The sequence below is a fragment of the Tympanuchus pallidicinctus genome, unplaced genomic scaffold, assembly GCF_026119805.1.
Source record: "Tympanuchus pallidicinctus isolate F22 unplaced genomic scaffold, pur_lepc_1.0 scaffold4, whole genome shotgun sequence".
NCBI classification, from domain to species: Eukaryota; Metazoa; Chordata; class Aves; order Galliformes; family Phasianidae; genus Tympanuchus; species Tympanuchus pallidicinctus.
Genome location: NW_026294758.1, coordinates 25,763,110 through 25,777,835, shown reverse-complemented (window position 1 = coordinate 25,777,835; position 14,726 = coordinate 25,763,110). Strand labels below are relative to the sequence as shown.

The 14,726-nt window shown below is 36.1% G+C and overlaps 1 protein-coding gene across 1 annotated transcript in view; it reads left to right on the top strand.

Annotated features, from left to right (window-relative positions):
• The window catches only part of MAN2A1 (mannosidase alpha class 2A member 1), a 114,814-nt gene extending 100,400 nt beyond the window's left edge, over positions 1 to 14,414 (top strand). Inside the window, exons 20-22 of the mRNA XM_052700980.1 lie at positions 5,387 to 5,581; positions 10,936 to 11,046; positions 11,923 to 14,414. Of these exons, the coding sequence (XP_052556940.1) occupies positions 5,387 to 5,581; positions 10,936 to 11,046; positions 11,923 to 12,075 (459 nt within the window). The 3' untranslated portion in view covers positions 12,076 to 14,414. The remainder of the gene's footprint in view (positions 1 to 5,386; positions 5,582 to 10,935; positions 11,047 to 11,922) is intronic.
• Positions 14,415 to 14,726: the final 312 nt, after the last annotated feature.

Here is a 14,726-nt window from a genome sequence, read left to right as displayed (position 1 = left end):
TTCATTTTGCAGGCACAGAATTCTATTTCTTTCTAGATTTTATTGGAATGCACTGAGATCCAAATCACTATCCACATTTCAGCAGCTCAGTCAGATTGTTTGGATGCTGGTGTAGTTTTAGAGTTTTTATTTGTGTGCAAATATCTTTCCACATTTGCGCTGTTCTTTGTAGAGAAATATCTAAAGGAAAACTGAATAATCAAGATCTGTGATTTGATATTCTGTCTGCCCTGGCTTGCTATCCTTAATTTTTTGCATAGGAAATTTAAGATTACTTGCCTTTTGAAAAGTTAATTGTTTCTCTTTTAGCTCAGTTTGAAGTCCAATTATCAGCTGTTTCAGTTTTACTGTATTCTATTCTGTTCGTTCTTCCATTCAATTACTAAGTGATTTCTGAAGAGTTTAATTAGTGTTTTTTTCCCCTCTAATTAAAGACCCCAGTTCCTCGATTCAAACTCTTAACAGAAAAGTGTTTGAGATTTTCTTAATGTGTTCCATTCTTCTTTTATTGATAGAATAGCTCTTGTCTGCTATAAGGGCGCATGCTAGAGATGAAGCCATCTTTAGAATTTGTTGCACACTGTAACATAGTGTTATATTGGAGTCTGTTTTGCTTTATTGTTATGTTGTAGTAGTAGTAGTAGTTGTTGTTTTGTTTTTCCCATGAATCTGAGAATTCAGAATTATTCAACTTACTTTTGATGACAAAGAAAGAACCAATATGAGGATGTGTGTACATCTTTGTAAAATCATTGCAGGGTTAAATTTCAGAGCGATTGTTTCCAATCAGGTAATTGTATGTGAACGTGCTACAAGGTAGTTCTAAAAAGCAGTATTTAGTTTGATTAGAAGAAATTAAGCCAGCTGTATCAGTGGCATTTGTCAGAATCTTGCCAATATCTAATGTTTACAAAGCTGCCAGTGGAGCTCAGTTCCAAACTTTGACTGTTGAACATTGTCACTGAAGTTGAGGAAACAATGTCAGTTCTGAGAGAACAGTACTTTGATTAGATGGAGACTGTGGGACAGTATCTTCTAGAATCAGTGAGATTGGAAAGGCCAGTAAGATCATCTAGTCCAGCCATCAACCCATGCTTATGGCCACTCTAGACCATGTCACTTAGTGCAAGATCTGCCGCTTTCTTGAAAACTTCCAGGGACAGTGACTGCCACTCTTTGGTCAGGCTGTTGCAATACCTCACCGTTCTTTCTCAGCAGAAATTTTTCTTCACGTCCAACCTGACATGGCATCAGCAGAGTACTGCTGGAAACTACACACACGGCGAATGTTTATACAGAGGAACTGTTCTTACAAATCTGCTCTGTTTACAGGAAAAAAGCCTTCCCTTCTTTGTATTTCTACAGAGTCCTATTTAAATGTTATATCATTTGATTAAGAAGGGAAGGCAATTCCAATCCTTTTGTGAATGTAATGCTTATAGGGGAGGGAGTTGGGCTTTGAGGTGTTCCTTCTGGAATTTTTGTAACAGCAAACTCTGTGATGTTCATAAAACCCCTTTCCTTTATGTAGTCTTCTGACAGGTTTTGACACTTGCTTCACTCTCCATTCTGTTGACTGCAGCTGTTCTGTTGGTGCAGATTGACGTCCCAGATATGCGAACACAAGATGCGTCATAAAATCTCCATCTTAGTGCAGCTTTTAAAAGTTTGAATGTTGATAATGCTCAAGTTGAATGTTTCTGACGGTGATAAAACATCTAAACACTTCAGGAGCAAAGATGAGTGAAATTGATTCAGCTCTGATTCTGCATTTGCCAGAGTCCCTCAAGGTCATTTTCCTGCAATCTTCAGTTAACTTCAATAATCTAGGAGGTTAAGAGCCACTCTTTGTGTTTCTGATCAGAGTTCCCTGACTACTTTGTCCATGACAGTAAATGGTTCTCTCCAGCTTATATTCTTCTTGAAAGTTTTCAGTGTCTTTACTTTCATCTCTTCTGGTTTCTCAACTGAGACTGATTTTACTGCATCTTTACAGTAAAAAATACCTTCTTTTTTAAAATTACAAGGGCTGCTCTGAAAGTAATGCTTCCTGTTTTATTGTTTGCCCACGATGTCAGAGGCAGATGTTGGTGGTATGGCAGTAAAAGTTGAACCTGACCACCAATATTTTGGTATATTGTTGCTATGTGACAGATGGCAGCAGAGGAAGTCTGGCAGTGTGGTGTCTGACATGGAAGTGTGTGTGAAGCAAAGGTGGGTCATTGATTCATTGATCCTTGCCAAACAGGCTCGTGTTCATTTCTGGCAAAAATGCATAGCTATATTGAAAAATAGTGTAGCTGAGAATTTGCTCTATCAGAAGTTAGTTAAAACCATGTTATCAAGGGCATTGTGCAAATGCCTCCTTATCACTGATAGGTATGGGACATCTGCTGCCTCTCTAGGAAGAGTGGTCCAGAGGTTGATCACCCTCATGATAAAGAAATTGTTTCAGTTCTCAGTCTAACCCTTCTCTGCCTCTGCTTTGTGCCATTCCTGCATGTCCTGCTGTAAGCTTCCAGGAGCAAAGCCCATCTCCTTCCTCTGCTTCCCCTCCTCAGAAAGCTGCCAAGAACAGTGAAATCACCACTTGGCCTCCTCTTCTCCAGGCTAGACAGCCCAGTGTCCTCAGCCTTTCCTCACAGGGGATGTCTGCCAGCCCTGTAGCAACTTTGCTCCTCTGGATACTTTCAAGAACCATTTTTGTACTTTCCATATTTTGCAGCCCGGCACAGTATTAAAGGTGAGGCTGCAGCATCACTAAGCACAATAGAGAATCTCTTCTTTTGCCCAGCTGGCTGTGCTATGTTTAATCCATTATGTGGTATTTTCTTTCTGACTGCCAGGGCACAGTGCTGCTTATGCTGAGCTGCTGTTAGCAGCACTGCCAGGACCTTTCCTGCTGAGCTGCTCTCAAGTCACTTGTCTCCTATGAGTGCTTTTATCTCACGTTGCTCTTACCCAGGTGCAGCACCAGGCATTTAACTTCTGTGGAAGTTCGTGCCACCAGTAACTGTCCAATGCTGCAGTATGTCTAGACCTCTCAGCCCTCATGAGGGTCAACCTTTCCTAGACATGGCTCAGAATTCACCAGATATTTATACAGTGAGCCCTTTATTACTCTCAAGTCAACCAATACACAAATTTGTCTCCTGTTATTTCCCTATTTTCCACATTTAGAAGATTTAGGAGAAGTTTTAACTCACGGATGTCACACTTGTCTGATATGTATTTTTCTATACATGGAACAGAAGCATTCTGTAAATTTTCACTTCTGTACATGTCAATGACCTCAGCACGGTAGTTCCATTCATAAAGTACTGGTTGATTGAATGAGTTATCAGGTACTGTTTCGGTAATGAATTGTGGCTCTTCTCCAACTATGTGGGATGTCTTACAGGGAAAATTTGCATAGAGATAAAACATGGGGAAAAAAACGGGTGTACAGCTCTTACTTTGATGTGTTTATAGTGTATGTTTGGCAGTGGTCAAAACCAGGGGAAGAAATGGAAGAACTTGAGTTCTAGCAAAGTCTGTGTTGTGAAATGCTTTGGAGTATGCAAGCCTAAAGTCAAAAAATGCATACGAAAAACTAATCTCAAACAACTGTGATTGCTGGACAGTGCTTTTGTCTTCTCCTGCCCTCCGGTATTGCGGCTGGAATTAGGACGAATTTATTATTTAACTAATTCACGTGGCATTTTTATGATATTTAAGGATGCTACTTTTAAAGTTGCCTGACACATCTAAGCAGGTTCTTTTACAGAAAAAAAAAAAAAAAAAGATGATTGAAGAATAGTAAGAAAACTGATGATAAAGTGTTGTAACTGACTTCAGCACATGCATGGGGAAAAAAGTAAACAGCCAGCATTTGTTTTGAGGTCAAACAGTGCTCTTTAACTTGAAAAAAACACGTATGTTTATATTTTTTTGTGGGTTTAGGAGTTCATTCAATCACTTGAACAGAAGGCTTCTGTTAGGTTTAATTGTATTTTGAGCAAGTCTGCTCATATTTTCATCGAAAAAGTGGAAAATAACATTAAAAAAAAATTGCCAGTGATGCTGAACTGTATAAAATAATTTACAAAATGAAGGTAACTGTAGAATCACAGAAGGACTTCAAACTGATTAAGCATGCAGTAAAATAGCGGATGAAGATTAATGCAATGATGCACATGGGAGAACTCCTTTACAACTATTAACTTTTTCAATTTATGGAATGCAATTTTGGGGACCATAATACATCCATAAAAAGATTAACCTCAACGCTTAGTAGCTACCAAACAAGCAAATTGCTGTTAGTCATTGCTATGAAAAGAACCACCAACAAAACAGAAATTATCAACTTGCATCAAGTCAGCTCTGGCATTTTTTCTATTGCGACACTGTCAGATGTATTTAATGCTTCTGCAAAGGTAAAAAATGAATATGTATGCACACTCCAGAATAGGAATTACTATTATGGTTGTCCATTATGAACTGATAGATAATCTCCTTTGCTTTAAGCATTCCTGTTTATTTTTTAATTTAATGGTTTCAGCCTATCTTAAAATGCGAATTTAAAATGGCAAAGATTAAGAGGCTGTAAACTTTTTGCAAAGTCTTCACTAAAAGTCACCTGTTTTAAGAAGTAGGGATTTTATGTGATGAAGAATACAGAGAAAAGTGAGAGCAAGAATAAGTTTTCATGTGTTTCCTTGACTGAATGAAATTGACTTTTTAGGTTTCTTTGTCAGATTCTTATAAAGCTTTAAGTAGCTGGTGTGAATATGAGCACTTATTCATTTCAGGGTTTGTGATACAGTTTCTGCAGCCGTGTAAAAAGCACTCAAAGAACTGTTCAGTAAAAGCCAGGGAAGGATTCCCTTCAGTTCCTGCTGGTATAGTGTTGAAATAAAACCACTGAAAGTAAGCTGCATTATAGATCAAGACAAAGATTGCAAGTTCCTCAAGAAAACAGTTTTAAGATACTAGATATAAAAATAAAGTGAGAGACAGGATTCAAGTGAATCTGAACGCAGTATGAAAAAATAAGAAATAGAGGAAAGGAAGTCTGCAAAAGAGTATTTTGGTTTCAGTATTCAGGTAAATATTGAATAACTGAGAGCAGTTTGCTAACATGAGAAGCTGCATAATGGTAGAAAAAGAGATATCTGATTACTCTTTTAAAAGACATAGTAATGATCTGTAAATGAGAAGGATCTCCTACTACTACCAAAGACAACTTGCAGGTGATCATAAGTTTCCAAAAGTCATTGAATGGACATTCTGTAGAGTAAGAGTTCCTCTTAAATTAGTGGAATCATTAGTAAGGCAAATGGGTTTAAAAGTTCAGACGTTGGTATAGTAACTTGATTCTATAACTGTTTTCTCTTATGTTTTACAGAATGAAGAGAAGGCATCAGTCAGTTTTCCCTCACTTCTTAGCCATATGACATCTTCTTTCTTAAATCATCCTGTAATTCCTATGACAACAAATGCAGATTCAGGTGTCCCAGAGATGCTGAATACTTTTTCTCCACTCATGTCATCTATGCCTTGTGATATGAATATAGTTAATCTGAGGACAGTCCAATCAAAGGTAAGATCAAGCAGCTTTTTAATCAGCAGTCTTATTAATATAGTCCAGTCAAGTGCTTTACTTTAGGAAAGTAGCTTATGAATTTCATACATTATATGTATTATACATGTATTTCATACATTATATAATGTATTTGATACATTCTATATATTATTACTACATTGTAATGGCTTGTTTTTGCTAATTCTCCAAGAACTGTGATTACACAGTGGTCACGAAGGATTGTGAAATAGAAGAACTACTTTTTCACAATGTACTAAAATGCACAGTACTTTATTCTATCTCTGGAGAGCATGTATTTTCATGGATTTGATCACAGTTTGAGCAAAGAAAGGTTTCTTAGATCAAATACTTCAGCCTCTTCTATATTAAGAATTAAATTTCAGTTCAGTAAACCTTGCTCTGAGTATACTAGTTTTTGCTTTTAAAAAAGCCTGATTCTATTTGGTGGACCTGATGGAAAATCTACCACATCTTAACACCCACTGGAATAAATTATTACACTATTCTTAGACTTCAGTACAAGTACCTTTTTTAATTATACTAATATCTACCTACCATCCAGGCTTCTTGTGAAACTGTTCTCTGGTATGTTTTAAAAAGAAAACCCAGGCAGTGTCTGAATTTCAGCTGGGACAGAATTGTTTTCTTCTACCAGAGACACTTCTACCAGAGTGTCTGGTATAAGGTTTGGTTCCAGGAGAAAAACAATGTTGATAGCACACTGATGTTTATAATTATTGCTAAGCAGTGTTGTACAGAGCCAAGATCATTCCAGTTTATCAGCTCATACTAACAAAGGGCTGGGAGGAGACAGAATCAGGAAAGCTGACTTAAACTGGCCAGAGGGGTATTCATGCCATATGACATCATGCAGAAGGAGATATTTCTAAAGCATCTTCAACTAACGCTTGCTCTCTTAAAAGAAATGCCATCTGTTTAGGATTCTCAGTGTGAGGTGTATCAACTAGCACTTCCTAAGTCCTAATGAGAAGTGGCAGTAGGATAATGTATAAGCAGTTTTCTTGATCGTGGGTAGGTGATTCTTTCCCTTTTTTTTTTGAACATTTTACAAAAAAATTTGCAAAAAGTGTCATAAAATCATTGACGCTGGACAAGGCCCATGCCATCATCAAACCCAGTTATCCACCTAACATCACAAGTCCACTGCTAAAGCACATCCCTCAGTGTCAGATCCACATGTTTCTTGAATGTTTCACATGTTTCAAGAATGGCAACTCCACCACTTCTCTGGGCAGCCTCTTGCAGCACCTAAGCACTTTTTGTGGGAAGAAATTCATCCTGATATCCAGTCAGAACCTTCCATGATGCAAGCTTAGGCCATTTCATTGAGTCCTGTTCCTTATCACCCGGGAGAAGTTTGACAGCCAGTTGCTGCGCACAATGGTTAGCCTTGTAGAGTGCCGTAAAACTGGATGCAGTTCATTAACCTCAGCCTGTCCAGATCCTTCTGTAGAGCCTTTCCACCCTCAAACAGGTGAACGCTGCCACCCAACTTGGTGTCATTGGCAAACTCGCTGGGGATTCACCCACTCCCCAGCAATGACAGGATGGTTGATGAAGGTATCAAAGAAAGCCGGTGCCAATACTGAGTCCTTAGGAATGGCACTTGTGACACGCTGCCAGCCAGATTTAGCTCCATTCACAACAACCCTTTGGGCCTGGCCATCCAGCCTGTTCTTTACCCAGCAGACGGAGCATCTGCATCCAGTCTCTCCAGGAGAAATCTGTGTATCAAATGCTTTGCTAAGGTCCATGTAAGCTACATGGACCCGCAACTTTTCCCTCGTCCATGAAGCAGATCATCTTCTCTTGGGAGGAGATTGGTCAGGCAGGACCTGCCTTTCGTAAGCTCATGCTGTTTGGCTTTGTTCAGCTGGTTGTCCTGCACATGCCATATGACAGCACTTTAGATGGTCTGCTCCATGACCTTCCCTGGTTCCAAGATCACAATGACAGGCCAGTTAATCCCCTATTTCTCCTTCCTGCCGTTCCTGTAGATGCACATCACTTTGGCAACCTGTAATCTTCTGGGAACTCCCCACTTACTGAGACTGCTGGTACGCTTCTGAAAGTGGCTTGGCAGGTACTTGTGACAGCTCTTTTTGCCCCCTTACACAGATCCCATCTGGGATCTTAGATCTGTGGTTGTCCAAGTGGTGTAGAAAAATCATGTCGTAGAATATAGGATGGCCTTGGCTGTAAGGAATCTCAAAGATTCTAGAATCGTAGAATCATCTGAGTATGGAGGGTATCTTTAAGGCGCAAAAGAGCCCATCTTTCATATCAAAATGTCTTTGGATGACATGTTTTCCTTCTGCTGCATCACCCGCACCACTTAGGTTGGTGTCATCAGCAAACTTGCTCTGGGTGCATTCAGTCCCATAATCTGTGTCACTAATAAGGTTATTAAAGAGTACTGGTCCTTCTTCCTTTTGACTGAAAGAACTGATGGAAAAAACAGCAAATGCTCCTGAGTCCCTTACCGTTGTTCCTATGTTTCTGTAGCTCTTGATTAATTCTCTCATTGCTCCTGCCTGTATTGCTCATGCCCACATGAAACAGAAGCAGTGGGCAGTCAGCTTGATACTGTCTTGGGAGTGGGTCAGGATGTGTCATGGAGTACCTCCATATCTTTCCACTAAGAGTCATTTACTAATACACATCACCTTTTCTTTGTTGTGCTGATTGTTAAACAAGGAGCAGAATTTCAAGAAATGATATCATAACAATTTCACATAAAAGGGTACTAAATGAATATATATATTTAAGATTTAAGGTAGAAATTAGAATTCATGAAAATACATCAAAACGTAAATGAGAAAAAGGGAAATTCTTACTTTGCTTTAAGCTCTCCTCCCCTGTGGGGGGAAAAATGCCATTGAGTGTAATCCCATCGTGCAGGAGCCTAACACCATATATATTGTTTGGCAAAGATTTTGCCTACAGGACAGGACATTGAGAATTTTAAAACTGAATGCATTTGTCCCCTTATACCAAATATAAATGCTTTTTGTTGTGCAAGATTAAGGATGTTTATGTTTTCCAGACTTTGAGAAATTTGTTACAGGTTTTTGTAGAGGAAGCATAGCTATATTTAGAGGGTATATGTGACATAAGTTATGTTCATTTTTGCTCATACATTCCCTTAGTTGATATAAGAATAGATAAAGTATATGTGAAAACTGTGGCAGCTTGCTCAGTCTTACACCTCTTTTAGTAATGGATTATGGATGCTCTGTGCATAGTAAGTCCTAGAAAGTGTAAAATCATGAGTACTATGTTATCAAAGCTCTCTTCCCAAGGGCACCATTAATTACCTTTATGTTTTAAACATTTTGAATCTTAATTAAGGTAATATTTAATTTTAAAAACTTAAGAAGTGAAATTTTCATACTGTCAGTTATACGTATTTGTTATGCAGGTGACTACAAGATAATTCTACTGAAGATAAAGTTTTGATACTTTCTTACTATCTTGTCATTCTTAACATCAGTTAACCCCATCAAAAGTCAGGGTTTTTTAGTATGAATTTTAATACATCTCTAATCTGATGTTTAGACAGTAACATTTTGTGTGCATAAAAATGTCTACTTTCAAGTGCAGCACTTTTCCATGTGGCTGACAAAGTATTACATAGTTAGAAACTAAAAATAATGTTGATGCATCATTATTATTCATTTAATCTTGGAAATGGAGCTGCTGTTTCAATAAACAACGTAAGAACTTTTTCAGCCACCATAGATATTAAGTAGGTGTACTAAACCTGTTTCAATCATTTTACCATGGATATCTTTCATTAATTAACAGTATGATTTTAGGTGGTTAAAAGCTGTGTTAATCATGAAAATCTTCTCAAACTGAGATGTGCTTTGGTTTTGTAAACTGTGCAGCATTTTCATACGTTAACATCTTGCTGCAAATTATCATATTTCAGGTCCGCATACTGTTGGGTACATTTTTGTTGTTCTAAAGGGAGAACTTGCTTAAAAAAAAACCTGAATTTACCATTTTATTATCTGAATTACATTTAAAACTGAATTTGTAGTACTGTGAAGTTACATCATGCTGTATTTCAAAGAAACTTGTTAAAGATATTGTTCCAAGATCTACACTATCAGAATAAACTTCATATGGATCTGAACACCTAATCTATTGATACTGCTTATTTGTTGCACCTCAGAGAGATCAAGCTTCGCAAAATGGCTAATGCTTGTTGACTTAGGCTTCTCCAAGGCAATAGATCTTATTGAAGTAACAAAAATGAATGTGACTATGAGAGAGATTACTGGGAAAAAATGTCAGTGCCCAATTCAAGTTAAACAAGGTTTTAAATAACAAAAAAAAAAACTTACACCACTTTATTAAATATTTAATAAAATGAAGGGCTGGAGAACTAAAATAGAAAATACATACAATGAAATAAATCATGTGATAGAAAATAAATGACAGGTAAGTATAGTGATACAACAAACGGCCTGTGGCATGTAGGAAAACTCGTCACAGGCCACTTGTGAAGATAGTGTGCCTGCATATGCATCAATAATGAGAAGTAGAATTTCATTTGTTACTCTTACTGTACAGTTCATATTTTTGTTATGCCTTACTGTATTTACGAAAAGTTTCCCAATCAGGGAAGCTTTCTGTTCTCTAGGATATGACTGTTTCCTGAAAAATACGTGTCAAAACAAGATTCTGACTTCAAGTATTTATGTGACTGTTTGTCCTAAATGATTTTAGAAATTTATCCCAAATCAGAAATTTGAGATTTTGGATTACTCTGTGATGCCTATTGAGGCTCAAGAGCGCCACATGTCTTATCTGTAATTGTTTAATATTTGTATGCTAGTGTGTGGTTCCACACAACTTCTAAGCCATGTGAGATTTTATGGGGCAGATTTGCAAAAGGAAAATTTGCTAGAACATAGTTACAGTATTTAAAGCTACCTATTGTAATTACGTTTACATATTGTAATATGCTTTCTGATCTTCTGTTTTTGCCATATAATTTTCCTGGGAAGCCCATTAGTAAAACTATGATAGATACTCTTAAATTCTGAGTCTTCTTGTGCATGTGAATTTATTGAGGTCTGAATTTTTTTGTTCACCACTTAAATTCACATTTGATAGTATCTGTGCATGTAAAATCACTATGCTATTTAGTCATTTTTATGTTTAATCTTATAGACAATAAAAGAAACGCGTTCAGTTCAGGCTGAATGTTATTTAAGGTGTGAGTGGTTCCCTCATTTTAAGGTAATGACAATCTTACAAGGTCTTAAAATGTCTTGTTGGCTCTGCAACTTTCTGAGTAACTTCTGGTTTGTTTGCAGATAGATACTGAGCCGTCTGATGAAGCTGCTCTGATTCTTCACAGGAAGGGATTTGACTGTAGATTTTCAAACAAAGATGTGGGTCTGCTCTGTTCCACCACTCAGGGAAAGGTATGCTGATATTCTATGGATGTTTTACTGTGCAAGTACTGTAATAACAGTAAAAAAGTAAATTATTGTTGAAGTTGTAAATCAATATTTCTCGAGAAATACCGAATTATAGCTAACTTTGTCTTGAAATCTGCTTTCCATTTAATAAGGATGTGGTGCTGCTGCTGCATGGAAATTACCATGTGAGCATCTGCAAGTTAACTTTTAGATCAAATTTAGTCTTACTAACTTCCTGCAAGTGCAGTTTTGATACAACAGCAGTATTTCTCAAACACTTTTTGAATGAATAGTATGAACAACTTTACCAAAGAGAGTTATTTTAAAAATTCTGAAGTGTTTTCTTTTGAAGAGTTTTTTTAAACTTATCTACAAGTCATGTGACTGGTACTTTGAAAATTTCCTCATTAAAGCATATAAAGCATACAGATATCTGAATGTTTTGCAAATGCAATCGTGTGTACATCATGCATCTTTGTTGTAAATGATACCATGGGCAGTAGGCTGGATAATAATTTCTAGAATCTCTAAAATTTTTTACAGCAAATTTTGAAACAGATTTAAGTTATTTGTTGAAAAATTGATATATGTATTTTTTCTTTTTAGATACAAGGAGAATTTTAATCCAAGTATTTCTGATCATGTTTTAAATATTCTGGTTTACCTTACTTGCTTTGAAATATGGCAAGCAAACTCTACCTGAAAAGATTGAATCAAGTGTATAGAGTTTGGGGTGTTATAGCAGTAGTCAGTAATTTTGGTGCAGGAATTGTTGCGCTGATAATTGTGAAGGTATTTGCCTGGCATTTTGGAGATAAAATTGAAGTAAAGTTTAAGGTACTTAATGTATTTTCTAATTTATTTATTCTTTTTCTGCAGGTAAAGGTGCATAAACTCTTTAACAAATTCCGTGTGGAAAGTCTTACACCTGCATCTTTATCTTTGATGCATTCACCTCCAGATGCCAGAAATATAAGTGAAATAAATATGAGTTCTATGGAGATAAATACATTCCGGATTCGACTAAGATGAAGTCTGGATGTAATACTCAGATAGAGAAGAGGAATCTGCAAGTGTCTCCTCAAAATTTTGCGTGCAATAAGAAGCACATTATTGTTATTCCAGCTTCTGGATACTGTGAGAAAAACATGCATTGTCTAATTATTATTTTTTTTTTTTTTTTTTTTACCAACACAGTGAAAAGCCATGTTGCAAGCAACTTTTTTTTCTTTTTTTTTTTCTTTTTTTTTTTTCCCATAAAATACCAACATCAGTATAAGTTAACACATTAGTGCAACAAGAAGAAATTTATAAGGATGTTAACCTCTCAACAGATTAAATCTCAGGTCAAATGCTAATTATGTTTCTGGTGTTTTAATTTTCGTAAGAAGGGGATTGGGTTTTAAGCAGCTTTCTTTGCAGATTGCTGATAAATTTATGTATAAATAATTCAGTGTAGAAAGCCCTGATTCAACTTTGAAACAAAACACAATAAAATGTACTTGTTACTAGCTGATTTCCAAAAATCTGCAATCATTTATATCAATGACAATAATGTCAAATTATTCCACAATTAATTTCAATTTACTCAACGAAAAGGGGATCTTTAATTGTGGTAAAATGAAAGCCTGCAGTACTTGTGACAAGTGGTGGTAGATTTTAATATATCTGCCATTCACCTGAATTATGTAAATAGGAAAACATGAACCTACGAAATAATTTTGCAATGGAATCATTTAATAAAATTCCCTTTTTGTTACTTGACACACTGGGATATGTGCAATTATTCCATTATACATGATGAGAAATGTCCATGCTTATCATGATTACAAGATTTTTTATAAAACTCATTTAGATATCAATGTTCTCTGAAGTGAGTTTTCTATTTCAAGATTACCATATCAAGATAAATGTGCCTTATTTTTTGATATGTCTTGTTAAAATTTTGGTGTCTATGTTAATGCTTTTTGGGGAAAAGTAGTTTATATAATACTTAAGCTGTGTATCTCCTGTTTGACAATGCTGGCCACACTCTGATCTATGTCCTCCTGCACCAAGTTTGTACTATCTTATTCCGAGCAACTATTTGAATGTATTAATATGATGTCATAATATGAAACAGACAAAAATCACTGTAAAATCTAAATTCAGCTGCTTTCAACGCAGAAAGTTGATAGTAAGCAAGACATAGTTTGCAAACCCATCAAAACGTGTGCTTGCCTGTCGCAGACTCTGTGACCTGTGCATTCAGAATCATGTGCCTATATTTTAAGCATAATTTTTCAAGCTTGTAACCTCAGTTACATCGCCAGTGTTCACATGTTCACATTACTGAAGAATGAAGAGTCTTACTTTTAGCTTTATTTCCACATATTAACTAATTCATATTTAGTGCTGAAGCCATTCAAGTGTGAGAAATACTCCCTAAGTAGAGCTACTGTTTACAGTTAACACACATAAACACACACTTGAGTGTTATCCCATTTACTAATCTTCGTATATCTTCTTACCTTTTCCATCTCGTTTATGCCTTTCAAACTTCATTGCTTATCTTCAATACTATTGCATGGAAAGTCATTGTAACTGGTAAAAAGGTGTGCTATTTTCTAACTCTAATAATACCTACTGTGTTTAATACCATCATTATGATCCACAATTTATTAGATGATATCTTGTAGCTACAGGCTATCTTAAAAGAAAATGTTGTGCATTGTCATGGGTTGGGTCTCCATCAGGGTTGCATAGATTTGCCCTATTTGATTCAATCTGCTGTATATTCTGTATTTAGTGGACGTACTTAGCAGGATGTGGTGCAAGTTATGTCAAAAATATAAGAACCACTAACCACAAATGAAAGAATCAGACAGATCCCTGAAATTGATGTTTTCATGCAATAAACGTGTACTGTAAGTTTTTCTGAGCTATAGTAATTGAAAATACTTCTGTTGTTGTTGGAAGTCAGAGCTCGGTAGACTTGCCAGCAGAAGGTTCTCATAATGTTTATTTTATTGCATCGTTAGAATTAAAATGCTTCAGAGACTTTCATTTGTTCTGTGCAAGAGAGCTTTCAAAATATTTCAAGTTTTGTGAAGCAGAAGGGTAAAATTTTGATGCAATAATGTTTTGAAGTATTTTACCATTGGAATTGCTTCCAAAAGATCAAATAGCTTTGTACCTTTCGTCATCAGCTGTACAATCATGATGCCTGTGTCTTTCTTAACCAGGAGATGTAGTCATTGTTCTCTTATTTTGCATTGCTTTTTGTGTAGCAACAGAACAGCCTTCAGTCTGGAATTCAGACATTCCCGAAATCTGTAACTAAGTCAAAACTCTGAAGTCTGAAAATAAATTTTATGTTAATTGGTTCAGAATGTGACTATTAATTTCTTTTTTCCAACAGTTCGTAGTATCACCTTACACTACTTTTTTTGCTATGAGATTCCAGTGAAGTTTTTTTCCCTGCATATTCACCTTTCAGCTTGTGTTTTTTTCTATTTTGTAGCTGCTGGTTGTAAAACTACTGGTTAAGAAAACCAAACATCCTTTCTTTCATCCAGGATGGTTTTAAAGACAATGCTGAATAAAAAAATAAAAAAAAAAAGATTTAAATCTTGTAATTACTTTCCATACTAGTAATACCTGTACTGATTTTTTTTTTTTTTACGTTCCTCTTAAATGTCTTT